Raw genomic sequence first — 20,154 nt, forward strand, 5'->3', positions numbered from 1 at the left:
AATTGCGACATCTCTGTAGTAAAAATCAATTTCACTAGTAAAAAGTTATTTGAGTTAGATAAAACATTTTTGAATTTTTTTATAATAAAATAAAAATGAAAAAAACTTATTTTAGTATTTTGACAAAAAAATAATAAAATGTAATAAGAATTATTATAACAAAAAATAATGTTCAATCTATAATTATAAAAATTACAGTATAAAATTATTTTCTACAGGCAAAATTTTTTTACTCAAATGTTATTATTTTTGCGTTATCAGTGGAACAAATTATGTTTAGTCAGACAGACTTGTTAATTTCTTGTAAGTCTCAAAAGTAAAATTTCTTGAGATAAAAATTATTGTTATAATTTGAATTAAAACTATACTACTAATTAAATATAAATAAATAGTCTGACTAAAATCGACTCTTTCTACTGCGAAACATAGCTTTTAACTAAATTGAACTAAATAGTCTGTCTAAAATTGACTCTAACTTCTACAATACTATTAATAACTGAAAAGTCTGACTTAATTTGACTCTTACTACTGCGATTTACTACTAAGTAAATATACATAATTATAACTAAATAAAGCGACTTTTTTCGACTTTTTTCAACTTTTTGGGGAAAAATGTGACTTATCAACTTTCTCCAGATTTGTTTGAGTGAAATGCGACTAATCGACTTTTTTAACATTTTTCAATTACTTTTTGACTGAAATTTTAAATATCAGAAATATGTTTTTGTTGTAAATTTTTATAAATAATAATCTTCCTACTCTCTAAATTTGAATTTGAATTAGTATTATTATTTTTCCATAAAAGTTAAGATTTACAAAAATTTCAATTTCAAATATTTTTGAAATTAAACAACTTTAAAAAATTTGTATAAAACATGAAGAAATCGATCACTCCGAGTCTTCGACTCGGAGCAATCGATATCTTCATGTTTTATAATAATTAAAGATGTCCGAGTGATAAAATCATTATTTTTTAATATAAGAAAATTGTTACTGTAGGTAACTTCTTCAAAATTATTTTCATCATTTTCAATTTAATTATTATTTTCTAGAATTTTTAATTATTTTCTATGAAAATAATTCAATTTCTTAAAAAAAAATTTCATTATTTATGAAAATAATGGAATTATTGCGAAGAAATTTATAAAAAAAAAATTTGTAAATAATTTGATTTCTGTGTCTGACTAAAAAAGATTTCTACTACTGCGACATTAATTAATAACAATTAAAAACGTGTCCGTCTGACTAGAACTGGTTTTTACTACTGACAACAAGTTGTACAAACTAAGCTGTCTGACTAATATTGACTAAAACTACTGGGATAAAAAAATAATTTCAATGGTCTGACTAAAAAGATTTTAGAATTTTTACGAAATTTTGATTATTCGGAAATTCTTCAATTAAATATGTACGTATTAGAAAAAACAATTTTAAATAATTTCAAAAAAAAAAATTCAATAAAACTTTTTTAAAAACATTAATTCTACAGAATTGTTAGTAAAAAATTTGAAAGATTCAAATTTTTAAAGATTTTAATCTGAAACCTTTTCAAAATTAAATTATTTCTCTAAATTCACGCTATACTACTTTTATAATATTCAATCATTATCTAAAATTTTAACTGAGATTCAATTTTAAATTAATTTTTATTACGAAATTCTACTAGAATTTTATTATTTAAATATAGATACAAAAATAAATAATTTATTGAATAATTGAATATTTCTTAAAATTGAATTTTCATAAAGAATTTTATCAATAAATTTTCAAAAACTTGAATTCTTTCGACGAATTCTAATAAAATTTTTAAGAATAATTACATTTTTCGTGGAATTTGATTAAAATTGAATAAAAATTATTGAAATTCTGCAATGAGTTAAATTAAATTTTTGCGAAGAATTGTATAAAAAATTTGTAAATAATTGGATTCCTGTGAAATTTTTATTATTTTATGAAAATAATTAGATGTTTGGGTACAATTTTATTAACTTTTTTTTTTAATAATAAAAAGATAATAGAAAAATAAATGTTTCAATAAATAATAAAACCGATTATTCGATTCAGTATTTTTTTGCTTTAAAAAATAATTATTATGATTAAAAATTATTTTTGTGTCTCATTGCAAATGAAATAAAAATAAAATATTTTTTGGAACGTTAAAATTGTGTTTCTATTATTTTAATATTTGACTTTGAGGATTGATAATTTTCTTGATATTTTATACAAATAAAATAATTATTTTTATTTACATAAAATATTAAGTAAATATTAAATAAATATTTTGTTACATTCTACGCTCAATTGAAAGAAAACCTTCTTAACATTTTGACATTTTCTTTTACATTTTTTTACAATGTCATACCTTTTTTTTATCGGTTTTTTCTAAAATTTCATGTGACTTTTCGCGACTTTTGTTGTGAATTTATACGACTAAAGAGACTTTTTTTGGGTTTTAAAGTCGATCCGAGAAAAAAATGATCCCTTACTGTGTTGGTATTTGAAAATAGTTTCACTACAAGTATTGGCTAATGGACAAATGCTGCGCTTAAAAAAAAAAAAAAAAAAAAAAAAAAAAAAAAAAAAAAAAAAAAAAAAAAAAAAAAAAAAGCGATCGTGTATAAAGGGGAGTCGTCTTTACGTTGTGAGACTAGTACTCTCGACAATTGACAAAGCCCGCCTAATTACATTGTGTCGCATTTCTAACCGAAGTAGCTGAAAAGAATCGAAGAAATGCCTTATTATGAATTCAGTATCGAAACGAAGGACGAAAATAGCACAATTTTTTGCTTAAAATTTCTCCAAACTGAAAAAAAAAATTTATTTGATTCAAATAACCGATTAACTGACTATTATCAATTAAATATTTTATTGAATCAAATAATATTTATTGGAGTCAATTAATTGGTTTAGTTCATATTTGCTTCAAATACTGAAATTATTGGTTCAAATACCATTTAATTGACACAAATAAATATTATTTGATTCAAGTAAATATTTAATTGATAATAGTCAATTATTCGGTTATTTGAATCAATTAAATTTTTTTTTCAGTGTACTAAAGAATAAAAAATTTAATGTGTAAATATTCTTATATATAAATAATTATTTGTAAAAATTATATATAAAATCTCTTATATAAATTTAATAACTAATAAATATAAGACGATATAAAATAGACTAGTTTTTTTAATTTATATTTTACTATTTTATTTTTATTTAGGATTATTTTTCGATTTTTCTTTTTAATTATTTAATTATTTATTTATTTATTTATTTTTAAAAAAATTTTTTTGGAAAGAAATGTTGGTTCTATAATTATATAGAATTCTGTTAATTATTGTCTATTGTCTTAAAAAATTAGAGGGGTATTTTGGTGTAAAATGTTTGCTAGTTAGAATGAAATTGATTTGGGGAAAGGAAGGAAGGAAGGAAGGGAAAAGTTGGTCCCTTGTGGTAACGAGGCATCGAGGGCATCTTCTTTCCTACAATCAGGTCATCTGGCCTATGCAACTGGGAATACACCAGCGGAAGCATCTCGAGGCACTTTCAGTGCTCCTTCAGCAATCCATTTTCCCTCCGTATTCCAGCCCAAGAACGACCGCAGTATCGACGTCACGCTTCTTCAATCCTATGACGTACCCCAAAAAACGAGTGTGCCAAATGACAAAAATTTTTCATTCCCTACCCCCATTTTTTTTTGTCCACAAAATCGTTGACCTTTTTCAAAATAATTATAATAACAATATTGATAATAATAATAATAATAATAATAATAATAATAATAATAATATAAATAAAAAAGAATAATAAAATAAAATTTTTTTTTCTTCAAGATGTTTAGCAACAATTAAATTTCAGTCTATTGAAATTACTCGAATTGTACCTAGAATTTAAAAAATTTGAATTTAAATTTCTTTTTCCCAAAAATTTGATCTTCTGCTAACGACAGGCTGCGACTGCTACGACTTTTAAATGATAAAATAAATTTTTTTTCTTTTGAAAATCAGTGCTTTGTTTTCTTTTTTAAATAATAAATGATAATATTAATAAAGAGTGAGGCAAATAGGAGAAAAAAGAAATTGGAAAAGAGAAAGAAGAAGGAAGATACAAAGGTGAACGCGCATCCAATACTCGAATTATCTGATTTTCTCGATAGACCGAGTGACGTCATTAAGTCGTTGACGTAAACGGGTTGTCAACTCGACTTTGTCCAAAGAGATTCTTCAAAAATTTCTAGTCTTGCAGTTAACGAATCATTTGAATTTTTTCCCTTACTTGAAAAAATCCATACGTAAAAAGAGAGAGAGAGAGAAGGAGAGAAATAATTATAATTTTCGCATTCAGTTTCTAAATATCCTTTAATTACATTAAAAATTAAAATAAAGAAAAACTATCTTAAATAGTTTAAATATTTAAATATTTAGTTTAAATATTTAAATCGTATTTTCTTTTACTTAAAATTTTAGAAAATAATTGAATTTTTTCGAAAAATATTACCTAATTGTATTAAAAATTATTAAATTCTTTTGAAAAATTTTATAACGAATTAAGAAAAAAAATTTAATTCTTTCGTGAAATTTTAATGATAATAATTGAATCATTTTTTAAAAAATATAATTTTTCTAACAATTTTTCTTTGAATTTAATTATTTTCGAAATTTTCATTTAGAATTCTTCAAAAATACAATTATAGTTCAAAATAATTTAAAAAATTAAACAAATAAAATTCATTAAAATACAAAATTTATTTCAATTAAAGTTGGAAAAATTTTCAATTATTGTATCAATTTTTTAAAATTATTTTTAAAAAAATTTTAATTACATATTTTCAAGAAACAATTTTACATTATTTTAATTATTCGGAAATTCTTCAATTAAATATACCTACATACTAGAAAAAGAATTTTAAATATAATTTCAAAAAAAATTCAATTAAACACTTTTTTAAAAACATTAATTCTACAGAATTTTTAGTAAAAAATTAGAAAGATTCAAATTCTCAAAGATTTTAATTTGAAACCTTTTCAAAATTCAATTATTTCTATAAATTCACGCTATACTACTTTTATAATATTCAATTATTATCTAAAATTTTAACTAAGATTCATTTTTAAATTAATTTTTATTACGAAATTCTACGAGAATTTAATTATTTAAATAGAGACAAAAATAAATAATTTATTGAATACTTCTTAAAATTATTGAATTTTTATAAAGAATTTTATTAAAAAATTTTTCAAAAACTTGAATTCTTTCGACGAATTCTAATATAATTTTTAAGAATAATTATATTTTTCATGGAATTGGATTAAAATTGAATAAAAATTATTGAAATTCTGCAATCAGTTTTATTTTTATTATTTATGAAAATAATTAAATTAAATTAATTATTGCGAAGAAATTTATAATTTGTAAATAATTGAATTTCTGGAAAATTTTTATTATTTATAAATGTAATTAAATGTTTGTGTAGAATTTTTAAAAAAATTTTTTTAAATAATTGAATTCTTTTGGAAAATTCTTAAAAATAATTGAAAGTTGGCCAATGAGTTTTATTAATTTTGAAAATAATTAAATTCCTAAAAAGAATTTTATTATTTATGAAAATAATTGAATCTTTGTAAAAAAAAAGTTTATTATTTATGAAAATAATTGAATCGATGCGAAGAAATTTATAATTTGTAAATAATTGAATTTCTGGGAAATTTTACTTATTTATGAAAATAATTAAATTTTTCTGCAGAATTTTATTAAAATTTTATTTAAATAATTGAAATGTTGCCGAGAATTTTATTAAAATTTTTCAAAAATAAATAATTGAATTTCAGCGAAGAATTTTATTACTTTTGAAAATAATTGAAATTTTGACGAGAATTTTAAAAAATTTGAAACTTTATTTAATTTTTGCGGAGATTTTTATTATTTTTGAAAATAATTGAATTTCTGCAATCATTTATAACTACTCCAAAATTCAATTTTTTTTTTAGTTATTTGAAAAGAAATTATTGACCAGAAATAGAAAAATTTGAAGGTTTTGTATTAGATTTTTTTCACTTCTTTTCATTAAAAGACTAAAATTTTGTTAAACATTATGTTTTGTCAAATAGAAATTATGCAAATTTTTGTTCTTTATTTCTAAATAAAATTGGAAAATTGTTAAACAACTGTGATTAAAAAATAGAAAATTTATTTTTTTTGCATTATTTTTGTTTATGAAATATGAATCACAATTTTTTTTAACAAAATTGTTATTTTGTTTTAGAAAAAGAAGAAAAATATTTGCACAATTTCTTTTTTTAATCTTATTTTTGGAACAGGATTTTCCACAGGAATTAAGACATTCAAAAATTTCGAATTCAAACCTTTTTTAAATTAAACAACATATAAAAGTATTTTTGCTATAAAACATGAAGATATCGATTGCTCCGAGTCTTCGACTCGGAGTGATCGATTTCTTCATGTTTCATAATAATTAAAAATAACATAGAGATAAAATCATTATTTTATATTATAAGAATATTGTTACTCTAACTTCACCAAAATTATTTTCATGTTTCATCATTTTAATTTAATTATTATTTTCTAAAACTTTAAATTATTTTTGATGAAAATAATAATTGAGATCCTTAAAAAAAATCCTATTATTTATGAAAATAATTGAATTCTTGTGAAATTTTTATTATTTATGAAAATAATTAAACGTTTGCATACAATTTTATTAAATTTTTTTTTAAATAATTGAATTCTTTTTGGGAAATTTTATTAAAATAGTAGATATTTTTGAAAATAATTGTGAAATTAGGACAAGAATTTTTTTTTTTGAAATTTATAAAAATAATTGAACTTTGGAGAAGAATTTTATTATTTATAAAGATAATTGTAATTTTTTCAAATTTTGAACATAGTTGAATATTATAAAAAGAATTTTATTTTTTTTTTTGAAAATAATTGAATTTCTGGAACTATTTGTAATTTTTCCAAAATTCAATTTTTGTAGTGTTTTTAAAAAAAATTTAAATTAGAAAATTTTTAAATTCTATTATTTTTAAAATTGCTAATTGTAATTAAAAGCAGGTATAGAAATTAGCAAATTAGAAATTAGCAGCGCGCTTTAGCGGGCGAATTGTTGCTGGTATAAATAGAAAATAGTTTAGAATCAAAAAGTAAAAATAGGCAAAAAATAGGAATAATAATTTCTATTTTTGAATTGAAAAAAACTGAAAAGGAAAATGATTAAAAGTATATTGAAAAAGAACTCCTTTTCTATTATTGAATTTATTGAATTTTTGTTTTTTTTCTCAAGACGTCATTATAGGCAGTTTGAGAGACTATTTTTGTATATCAGCATGAAAATTAGATTTGTAAAATTGTCAGATAGCAGCCGTGTATACATGCCCGCGCGGATTTTCGCGGACGTCAGCTGAGTGGCTGAGAGAGAGAGAGAGAGAGAGAGAGAAAATAGGAGAGGAAGAAAAAAGGGAACAAAGAGGAGACGGAGGTGAGTAGGTGAAAATGGGGATGATGAGGGTGAGAGGAATAGGCGGACCTTTACTGCCTACTACGAGCTATACCAGCATCTATCACCTATAGGTGGTTGAGGAGAGCATTTGAGATGGTTGGAGACGATGCACGATAAGCACGCTCGTCCCTCTTTCCTCTGACCTCACATTCTCACCCACCACTCTTTATTTTCAACGACTCCATCATTCCTCTCCAATTACACTATTACAAAGAAAAGTCTACATTTTCTTCTTCTTTTTCCATCTTTTTCCTTTTTTTTCTATGTTTCTCTCTGCCGATTACTGATTTTCGCCTTTCACATATAATATACACTCATTCGGATACAATTATTACTCTCATAATAATCGAATGTTTTATTTTATTTGAAACTGGTAATTTTTCTCATCAAAATGCAAAAGGGATGGAAAAAAATTTCTCGAGTGAATGGAATAATTTTTTTCATAATAAAATAAATAATTTTCTGATTAATCACTGGAATAACAAAATATTTTTGTAAACAGTAGAGAAAATAGTAAAATAATAATAACAGGGCTCCACTGTACAAAAAAAATGGTTCTAAATTAAAGCTGATTTCGGTATTAAAATTAAAACAAATTACAATTTAGTACCAAAATTGGTACTAAATTCGTACCCTTTTTTTTTAAAGTGTCGAATCAGTGAAAGTATTTAAAAACACGAACTTTACGGACCAAAAATGAAAAATTATTACTATTTTCTAGAATTTTTAACTAAAATTCTTCTTTAAATGAATTAATTTTCCAAAAAGTTCTTTGACAATTTTCAAATCCATTTGTTTACACTTTACAATATTCAATTTTACGAATTTCAATTATTCGTAAATTCTTCAATTAAATATATATTAGAAAATAAAAACTTCAAATAATATGAAAAAAGATTCATCAATTAAACTTTTTCAAAAAAATTAATTTCAAAATTCAATTGTTTCTAAAAATTTACGCTATATTGCTTTAAATATTTAATTATTACTTAAAAATTTAATTGAAATTAATTTTTATGAAATGAAAATCAATTTTTATTAGAAAATTCTAGATACTAGAATTATAAATTATTTAAATACAAAAAGAAATAATTTATTCAATAATTGAATGTTTCTTAACATTCAATTATCATAAAGAATTTTAGAAACAAATTTTTAAATAATTGAATTCATTCGACGATTTGTAATAATTTTTTTAAGAATAATTACATTTTCCGAAAAATTCGATTAAAATTGTATTAAAAATAATTGAAATTCTGTGATGAGTTGTATTATTTATAAAAACAATTATTCAATTCCTAAGAAGAATGTTATTACTTTTGAACATAATTAAACTTCTGGGAAGGATTTTATTACTATTGAAAACAATTGAATTTCTGCAATAATTTGTAAATTCTCTAAAATTAAATTTTTTTTTAGAGTTTTTAATTAAAATTTTTCTATAAATCCATTATTTTTAATAATTTTTGAAAAATTTTTTTACTAATTTTCAAATTAATTTGTTTTCCACAGAAATTCATTTTTAAATCAATTTTTTTTAGAAAATTCTACTAGAATTCAATTATTTAAATACAAAACAAAATAATTTATTGAATATTTGAATGTTTCTTAAAATTGAATTCTCATAAAGAATTTTATCAACAAATTTTCAAATAATTGAATTCTTTTGACAAATTTTAATAAATTTTTTAAGAATAATTACATTTTTCGAGGAATTCGATTAAAATTTTATTAAAAATAATTGAAGTTCTGCAATGAGTTTTATCTTTTATTACCTACTTATTTATGAACAAGTTTTTATTATTTATGAAAATAATTGAATGATTGCGAAGAAATTTATAAAAAAACTTGTAAATAATTGAATTCCTGTGAAATTTTTATTAAAATAGTAGATATTGAAAATCATTGAATTGAGGAAAATTTTTGAAAATAATTTAAATTTTGACAAGACTCTTATTACAATTTTTGATAATTATTTTGATTTCGATTCCTGGGCTCAAAATGTATAAGGATTCACTTGAAATTTACTTCTCGGTTCGGGGCAAAAATCGACCCTTTTTTAACATCCTCCTTTTGCAAAGATTATCATTAAAATTTTTGAAAATCCTAATTAATCTCTTTTTGAAGAATTTCTTTGAATTTTTCAAAAATATTTAATGGAGTTTCTTTAATAATTAAATTATTATTAATTTATTAAATTCTTTTATGTCTTTTTTTTGAGAAAAATGTAGTCTTTTAAAATAATTTTAATTGAAAATTTTGAAAATAATTTAATTAAACGCCAATTAAATAAAAATTTTGAAAATAATCGAATTAAACAAAGTATTTTTTTCCTTTTTTTAAAATAATCGTGTTTTATTTTTTTTTTATTTTATTAATAATTGTAATTAATAATTTAAATTTTTAAATCAAATATAATTTTTGCTCAGTGTATGTTCATCTGTAATATATTTTCTGATATTTATAAAAAATTAATTTTCAGAATGAAGAGAAAAATACGAGAGATATGGTGAGACGCTCGTTAATTTCTTCAAGAAACTGATGTCTGTAAGTTTTAAAATATTTTCTCTTTTTATTTAAACTATATTTATTTTAATTTATATAAATTATTATTCACTTACCTTCATGAGCAGTTTCCTTTCTTTTCATTAAATTCATAAAATACAGAAAAAAGTGCTTTTTTTTGGTGAGAATAATTTAAATTGTAACAATTATAATGAAATATGAATAAAATAAAATTTTTTCACCACCTGTGAACGCCAAGGTCACCGCCAAATGTCAGTTCACTTGATAAAATCATAGATTCCTCACCACCTTGTAGCGAGGAATAATTAATAATTATAATTTATTAAATATAAAATATTTATTTTCATAATTAATTAATTTATTTAATAATTAATTTATAATATAGGTAGGATGATAATTTTTTTTTGCAATGAAAGAAAAAATGCGAAAAGTTGGAAATTGGTGGCTTGAGGTAAGGAAGAAAACAAATAAATTATGATAGATGACATTTATTTTTTATTATCTCGTAATTATTGTTTACGCTACCACTAAACTCGTATAGATACCTACAATTATGTCGATAATAATTATATGCAAGAATTTAAAGAGAATGCGTGAGTTTGCGCACGCTTATAGCTCGTATCAGTGTACAATGATTTCTATATATATATATATATATATAAATATTATTATTAAATACAATGATGACAAATTTTTATTTATCACATAAAGCACTAAGAAACTCAAATTGAATCCAATAAAATTCATTTTATATCAATTAAATCCCAAAAATCTTCAACCGATTTTAAATGATAAAAAGTTTCCTTAAAATTTCCCCAACTTGCTCATTCCGAATTTCTCAATTATTATTAATTTAATTATTACCATTATTACTAATAATAATAATAATAATAATAATAATTATTATTATTATTCTCACTATTAATAAAATTATTATCATTTTTATTATTTAAAATTATTTTCATTATTATTAAATTATGAATTATGTTTTTAAAAAATTATGTTTTGAAACATTTTCAAAAAAAAGATAATTTTATTAACTGCTATTATATTAATATTTATTTCTTTTGAAAACAATTTTCAAAATATTTTTAAAAGTAAAATATAAATATATAATTATTTTAATCAAAACATAATAATAATAATAATAATAATAATAATAATAATAATAATAATAATAATAATAATAATAATTTCATAATAATTTGATTTTTGCATAATAATAATTTTTATATTTAAAAATCGATATTTTCTCCTTTTTGTTGAGCAATCATTGGAAAGTAGGGGTAAATGTTAATTAGTGAATTCCAATTGAAGCAAAATCGAAGAACACTATTTTTATAAATGAATTTTTTATAACAAAAATTAGAAAAATTTCGTCTAAATGGAAAATAAATTTTTTTTAACTGTTCGGAAAGACGGACAAAAACATTTTTATCTACAGAACTTAAGTATGTACGCAAATCTGAAGTCCCAAGTTGTAAAAATGATAATAGTATTATTAATAATAATTAATTTGTAATAAAAAGACTTAAATAATTTTTATTACAAAATAATTGCGATAATTTATAATATTAAAATAATTAAAATTATTATTACTATTAATAATAATAATAATAATAGTAATTATAGTAATAATAGTAATCATAAAATAGTATTTTTAATTTACAAAATTCCATTTTTGATAATTTATGAAATTTTTCTTATGCAAATTCCACTTGACAAAAAGCTATATATACAAATTTTTTTCGTTTCTTTATAAATTCTTGCATTTTAATATTTAATATATAAATAATATTTATATATATATAATTATATATATATAATTTAAACAAAAATTTTCTTGGCTATTTTAAACTAATTCTAATCTTAACTTGAAAATTGAAAATAATTTAGTATTCTTTATATATAAAGAATAATTTGAAAATCGATAATTAACACCGATCTGTATTTAATTAAATTCATAAAGAATAATAATAATAATTTATATGTTGTATAATTAATCACAAAGTGCTTACATTAAATTACAAATTTGATTTTTTTAAAAATCTTTTCGCGTCCAGTAGAAACTAAAAATACTTTATTTAAAAGTTGTTTGTTTTTAAATTATTTAATTTTACCTGGGACTTAAGATTCTAAAAAAAACTTAAGTCTCATTTAAAAAAAAAAGAAGCAAAGCTTACCCGCAAAACGGAACTATAATAAAAGCAAATACGTGACAAATTTTTTATTTTTATTTTCCTTTCTTTTTTCTTTACGTAAATGCTCCTACTTTTCGTACTTTACATTTTCTTTGTTTTTCTTTAAATACTTGACAGAAAAAAAAAAAATTCCTGAATGCGAGAAAACAATTTGATCGCGATTCGTGGATTAATATTTCTTATTATACAAATAATAAATGGAAAAAATTGTAAATAAATATCGCGTTTTTTTTATTTTTTTCTTCTTCTCCCCTTATAGTTTTAAACGAACACTTATTTTAAAAATTACTAGGACGAGCAATACGTATTTATACGAAATTCTGTATTTTTACTGAGCATCTTTATTTTGCAAAAGATTCTGTGTAAAATTTTTTTTTTAAAACGCACACTCGTTAGAAAAAAAATGTATATTATAATAAAAAATAAAACAATAGCGGACTGCCTGTATTTTTGCATTTCTTTTTTTTTCAAAGTCGAATCTCAAGTCGATTTAATAAAAAAAATAGAAATTTTTTTTTATGAAATCGACAGTATTTTTTATTTATTGCGGAAAATTTACTTTCTGCTTTTTTTTCTATTCTACTTTTTGTAGTGAAAAAATCAGTGTTTTTCGGAATAATTTTGTAACGAATAATTTTGTTACAAATATTTTTTATACAAACAGTTTTTGTTACAAATAATTTTGTTTCGAATAAATTTTTTACAAATAGAATTTCTTTTCGTTTCTATTTTTGTACTGAAAAAATAATTCTGTAACGAATAATTTTGTTACAAATATTTTTTATACAAACAGTTGTTACAAATAATTTTTTTACAAATATAATTTCTTTTCTTAAATGAATTTTTTCCCCCAACAAAAAATTTTCATTGGGGGAAAAAAAATAGAAAATTCTGACAAAAATACCAGCAGTCCGGAGAGTAAAAAAAAAATCTTTTTTTATTATCAATATTTATATTTGTAAATTCTCTAATGCGGTAAAACGCACACTGGCCAATGCCCGTACCGCGCTACAAATTGGAGGCAAATCCCTTTTTTTTTCTTCTTTAATCATTTTCATTTTTCTTTGCTCTATTTAATTACGAAGTCATTTCTTTTGGCACGATTTTATTTTCCTTTTCTTATAATAATAAATCGATGCCAGAAAATGAAATATATGAGACTTGAGATCAGCGATAATCAAATTGCACGGTCTGCATATTGCACAAGAATTTGTCGCATCTCAACCAGATATCTTTTTTTTTTTTTTTTTTATTTAATTTTCTTTTTTCCTCTTTTTTCACATTAAATGGCACTTTACACACACACATTGAATATATCTCGTAGGGGGGGAGTAAAGTTGAAAGAAAAATTGTAATTTTTCTAACTGTGAAATAGGAGAACCGCTGATTTCAAGAGATCCGATTGAATACTTCGATTCGAGCTATAATGATCACATACGTATACATTCATTAAATAGCTTCGGATTTAAACTGTTTTATTAAAAAATTAAAAAAAAAATTTTTCTTTAATTTCAAAAAAATTAGAAAATTGTAATTTTAGTTTTTCAATTTTAAAAAAATTAAAAAACTTTGACTTCAATTTTTTAATTTCAAAAGAATTAAAAAACTTTAATTTTAAGAAAACTAAAAACTGTTTACTTTTAATTTTCTAATTTTTAAAAAATTTAAAAAAAAAATACAAAGAAAATTACAGAAAAAATAATAAATAAAAAAACCGATTTAATATCGATGCGGACAAAAAAAAAAAAAGAGAACTGAATGCGACTCGAGCAAACAAAGTTTTATCAAATATCTGTAAACTTTCACGACGATTAGGGAGACGCAACGAGACCGGAAATTATCAACGAAATCGACGTATCCTTCCTTCGGAGACGGGATAGAAAAAGAAAAATTCAGAAATTCAATCTATTCACCATTTTTTTTCTTCCTCTCTCAAAAAATTTACTCCATTTCTCCCTTTTCTTTATTTATTATTAAATTGTACATTTTTTTCTTTTTATTAATTTCTCTAAATATTTTTAAATTCCTCTAAAAATTTTCCTAAAAATGTTTCTCAAGAGAAACGAGTCGAAGAGAGGGGAAATAAAAAAGAAAAAATTACAGTGAATAGAAAATTTTTCTAAATTCTTATTTGGCGATAGCAAAAACTTCGAATTATTGCCCAGTAAATTGTCCCAAAAATTCGTTTAAAAAATCCAATTTATTTGTAAATTTATTTATTTATAAATTTAATAAATTTAAGAAATTTAATAAATTTAATCATTTATAAATTTATTTATTTATCAATGATTTTTTCTTTTTTAGCAATGGTTCTTTTTTTTTTTTTATCTGTAAAATGTTTTTTTTCTACGGAGTATAAAAATCTACTTGGAATAAACACTATTTTTTTCCCCTTCTCAATATATTTTTTTTTAAAAATTTGTATTCCAAAAATTCTATAAGCATTTATCAAAAAAACTCTGGGCAAAATTTCAAAGAATTTTTTTTTTCTTTATTCATACAGAGACAGAGAGAAAGAGAGAAGGAGAGTTTTATGAAAAATAGTTTAACAAGGACGGCAAATATATATTAGTAACTTAACTGATAGTTATCTAAGGAAGCACAATTTGCTAATCTCGATTAATCCGATAAAAATCGAGCGACAAAAAAAAAATTATATATAAATGTGTCTATATATATATAAATATGTATGTATGTGTAACTGAAAAGGAGACGATTAGCAAACCTGCACACTCTTAAGTAACTTAAGTTTAATACTTCAATTCTTTGGACTGTGCGTAAATAATACCTTTCACCGTCCCGGCAACAATTTTTCTTTTCCTCCAGCAGAAAAAAATTTTTATAATATATAAAATGTGCATATGAAAAAAAATGTAAACGGAATTTTTTTTTCGCTTATTTTTCATTTTTTTTTAATCATTTATTTAATAAAAATACTAAAAAATAATTTTTATGAATAACAAAAATTTTTTAGAAAATCTATTAATAATTTTATTCCTTATTTTTCCGTCTCGTTGAATTCGAAATAAACACTGAGATAAAAAATTTATTTGATTCAAATAATCCATTAGTTGTCTGTTATCAAATAAATATTTACTTGAATCAAGTATTTTTTATTATTTATATTAAATACGTAATAAATAAATAATGATTTATTACGTATTTAATGTATTTTTATTTACTTACATTTTTTCATTTTTATTTATTTATTTTATTATTATTTATTTACTTTATTTTTATTTATTTATTCTGTTTTTATTTATTTGTTTCTATAAGGGCTTTTTTTTATTAAAATCAAATAAATTCCCCGTCTAATATAATTCTGTTTGTCATTAATTTTAAATTTACGTAAAAATATATTTCATTCGTAACATTGTTTTATGCTTTTCAATAATTAGTTAACGATTATTTATTAAAAAATAAAAACATAAAAATAAGTAAATAAATTAATAGAAAAATTGCAAATAAACAAAAATATAAAATTTCTTTGTTTATAATTTTATTCATTTATTTAATACAGAAAAATTTATAATTTAAAAAAAAATTAGAAGTAGAAAACAATAGAAAAATTTTAAAAAATTAATTCCTTAAACAATTCTTTATTTAAGAAATTAATTTTTAATCAACAAAATTGTAAATAGAAAATAACATTTAATTTCTATTTATAATTTTATTATATTCTGGAGAATAAAATTTTTCTGTATTAAAATACAGAATAAAATACAGAAATATTTTGAATTATAAACAAAATTAATTTTTTATTAATTTATTTATTAAATTTCAAATTAATTACTTTGACAATTGAAATAAGATTTTATCAACGAAAGACATCGATTTGATAATAAACAAGTAATTATTTATTATTATTATAATTTATTTGAATCAAATAAACATTTATTTATTTTAATTTACTAATGTACTGAAAGAAAATTTATTTGATTCAAATAACCGATTCAATAAAAATTATTTGAGTATAAATGAATAATTTATTCATAATAGACAAAGAATCGTTAATTTGAAACAGGTAATTTTTTTCTTTTTTTTTTTGCTGAAGGTAATAGAAATTGAAGATAGGAAAAAATAAAATAAATAAAAGAAAAAAAAATTAAACAAATTTAAGCGAAATATTAAATAAAAATTCCGTTTTTGAATTTTCCGAGAATCCATCACTAATTATTCTTAATGGCAATTAATAAAAAAAAAGAAATACTAATAAAAAGCAGAAATCACATTTTTTTTCTGCTGGAGTGAAATGTAAATAAAAAATTGTGCGTCGAACCGGATCCGAAGGAACTAAAAAAAGGTTGTTTCTTTTTCATTCTTTTAAGCGTCGATAAAGTTGGCATATTGAAAGACAAAAATTTTACAGAACATTTTTTCTATATAATAATGTCATTTCGAAAATGGGAAGGAAGTTTCTTTTCTTTTTTTTTTTTAATAGTGGATGACATTTGGGACTATCGACTATATTTATATATATAATATCCGTGCATTGTTTATTTTCATCGAAAAAAGGAGGAGCGAAGGAATGATTTTTGTTTTTTCTTTCACTTGTGCTTATTTTTTTTTTTTTTTTTTTTTTCTTCACGGAGGACTCGACGAATCGAAAGGGTGTGTGGGTGCGTTGGCGGCGGTGGCGGGATGGGAAAAAGTTTTTCTCGGTTTTTTTTTTTAGTTTTGTTTTTTTTTCTTTGAAATCGTTAAAAGTTAATTTTGGTCTGGAGCGGAGATCCTAAGACTCGTGGAGCGAGTTATTGCATGAAATAATCTGGATGATCTGAATCCTTTTCAAACCTCTTGGCCTCCTCCTGCATGCTCTCCTTGATCTTGAGAATGGCTGCTGACTCGTTCTGATCCTGTGAACCAACCAACACCAGCCGGTTACACCACATTATAGCTAGCGTTAATCCACAAGTAATAACCTTGCTGAATTAACTCAGCTGTTTTTTTTTAATTCAAAAAATTGCAAGATTTTTCGATCCAACACATATTTTGAAAGATATTTTTTTCTTTTTTTTATAATTTTGCTAATTTATTTAATTAATTAGAATATTAATAATTTATTTATATAATTAATTATTTTTTTATCTTGTTATGCATTCTTTTTAAAAACCTCGTTAAATTTATTTTATTTTTTTTTCATTTTTAATAATTTTTGTAAAAACTATTTTTCAATATTGCAATAGAATTTATTATTTTTTTAGTAAAAATTTTTATAATTTTTATTTCCTATTTTTCTAATCAAGCACTTTTTACTCAGTATTTTTGTCTTTTGTTTATTTACTTATTTATTTATCACCTACTATTGTTATTTTTTTATTCATATCACTTTATATCCTATTACTTTATTTATTCAATTTAATAATTTTTTGAATTATTTAGCAAAATATTTTTTCATTAACATGGAAAATATTTTTAACTAAAGAAATAATTGAAGAGATTTTTTTCTATTTTCTATGTAATATTTTATTTCTAAAATGACGTAGTGTTTTTAAATTTCAAAAATTGAATTTTTTTCATATTAATTTTTTAATTAAAACAAATTTTTAAAGTATATAATTATAATAATTTATAATTATTTGTAATTAAATTAAAATTATATTAAAATTAATTACAATTAACTGTAATTAAATTATAATTGATTGTAATTAAATTATAATTGATTGTAAATAAATTATAACTGATTTTAATTAAATTATTATTAACTACAATTAATTTCAATTAAATTATAAATCATTTTTGTAATTAAAATTACAATATCAAAGTTTGGCAAATTTTTTCAAAAAATAAAAAAGCAACAAAAATTTATATTTAATGGCTTTATTGGAGTTTTCAAAAAAATTAATTAATTATTGACATTTTAAAACATTTGCTTTAATTTTTTTTTATTCAGTAGCAATCTTCAAAAACTGAAAACAATTTTTTGCCAAATAATTGCAAAAAAAAACAAAGAAATAGAAATTAATTATTTTCAGAAATTAGAAGTTCAAGTCAATTAATTTTTGAATTTCAAAAAGTCGTGTACGTCTGATTTAAAAATATGATCGTAGAGTAATTAAAAACAATTCAATTTTTTTTTTACTGTCCAAAGAGTTTTTAATTTCCAGAAAGTAATTGGATTTCTAAATTTCATTGCTCTTTCTCTTATTTATCACATTTTTATTCAAAAATTAATTAATTATTTGTTAAATTCACAAAAAGTAATTTATTTTTCGAATTCCAGGTCTAGTTTCAAAATTTCATTTCTATACTATTTGGATTTTATTTTTAAAAAACTTAATAAACGATTTTTCGAATATATTCCAATTGAAAAAGTTCGAATTTTCGAATTTTTTCATATTGCCTGTAAAAATTCACTCGATTTTTATAACATTTTTTTTTTGTTTTTAAAAATAAATAAATAAAAATTAATTAATCATAAAGAAAAATTGACTGCATATTAAATATATTGGAAAAATATTGAAACTATTTCAAAAATAGTTGAAATTCTATTAAATAAAATAACGAGGTTTACATAAATATCTAACAAGACAAAACAAATGTAAATTAATTTCTTTTTATCAAGTTTACCAAAAAAATTGTTGCACTACCAATATTAAAACATTGCCCATTTTTCATATTAATTTTGAAATTTTATTTTTAATAAATTGTTAATTATTAATTACATAAATTATTAATTAACTACTTTAAAAAATTAGTAATTTATTACTTTAATTAATTAATTAATTAATAATTAATTACTATAATTAATTAATTAATTAATTAATTAATTAAATTAATAAACTATTAATTAACTACTTTAAAAAATTAATAATTAGTTAATTTAATAAATTAATAATTTACTACTAAATAAATCAGTAATTAATTACTTTAATAAATTAATAATTACTCAATGTAATTAATAAATTCTTATTCAACTACTTTAATAAATTAATAATTAGTAAATTTAAGTAATAAATAAATAAAATTAACCATTTTAATTAATTAATTATGTGTTAATTTAATAATTTAATTAATAATTAACTACTTCAATAAATTAGTAATTAATTACTTCAATAAATTAATAATTAGTTAAATTAATTAATGATTCACTAATTGAGTTAAATTAATTAATAATTAACTAATTTAATCAATAAATTAATAATTAGGCAATCAATTAAAAATTCCTTTTCTAAAATTATCATCCAAAACATCAATTTTTTGGTAAATAAATGAACATAATTATTAGAATAATTATATATATATATTCAAATTTAATAGTGTCGGATCGAAAGCGATCGAACAAGAATCAATCAATTAATGATTGAATTTTGTCCGGATATTTATAAAAAAAAAGTGTGGTGGTGGTGCGTCGGTGGGGCTGGGCTCGAAAAAAGCATTGTTTTTTTTTGTAAAAATTTTTTTTTCTGGATGTAAGAATAGGAAATTGGGATTAAAGATATTTAAATTATCATCATCATCAGGGTGCTCTGACCCACAACACATGGACGTTAAATGAAATTTATCGTAATGGCGCATTGCATTCGTCGCCAGCTCTCACTGCCTTTCGATATCGCCTGCCCCCCGCACACGCACACATCACCGATTTTTTATATTGATTTATTATTAATATTATTCTTTTTTTTTTAATTTTCAAAATCATGAAAAATAACATTTAAAATATGAATCGCGTCTACTTTTTTTTTCTTTACTCATCTTTTTTTTTTCTTTAAATATTGTCGCAGTCCACAATCGCTCGACTCACGCATCCATGTGCTACAGGTCAGTACAGGCCAGTACTATATACAGCTATCGCAGTAAAAAAAATAATTTTTTTTTTTTTTTTTGAAAAATAGAACTATAACATCTACAAAAATCGTCAGAAAAATAAAACAGTATTCATTTTACTTTTTGGCAATTGTTTCTTTT

The 20,154-nt window shown here is 21.0% G+C and overlaps 2 protein-coding genes across 4 annotated transcripts in view; one reads left to right on the forward strand and one right to left on the reverse strand.

Moving 5' to 3' along the window:
- Positions 1–9,999: 9,999 nt before the first annotated feature.
- The window catches only part of LOC122504577 (ubiquitin-like-conjugating enzyme ATG10), a 63,799-nt gene continuing 53,644 nt past the window's right edge, over positions 10,000–20,154 (forward strand). The window contains exon 1 of the mRNA XM_043615749.1: positions 10,000–10,066. The gene's annotated coding sequence lies outside the window, so the exon portion shown is untranslated. The remainder of the gene's footprint in view (positions 10,067–20,154) is intronic.
- LOC122504573 (single-stranded DNA-binding protein 3) overlaps positions 16,724–20,154 on the reverse strand; it is a 39,353-nt gene continuing 35,922 nt past the window's right edge. For all 3 annotated transcript variants that reach the window (XM_043615739.1, XM_043615737.1, XM_043615736.1), the window contains one exon: positions 16,724–17,102. In XM_043615739.1, the coding sequence (XP_043471674.1) occupies positions 16,998–17,102 (105 nt within the window). In that variant the 3' untranslated portion in view covers positions 16,724–16,997. The remainder of the gene's footprint in view (positions 17,103–20,154) is intronic.

The sequence above is a fragment of the Leptopilina heterotoma genome, unplaced genomic scaffold (assembly GCF_015476425.1).
Source record: "Leptopilina heterotoma isolate Lh14 unplaced genomic scaffold, ASM1547642v1 Lhet_305, whole genome shotgun sequence".
In the NCBI taxonomy this organism is placed as follows: Eukaryota; Metazoa; Arthropoda; class Insecta; order Hymenoptera; family Figitidae; genus Leptopilina; species Leptopilina heterotoma.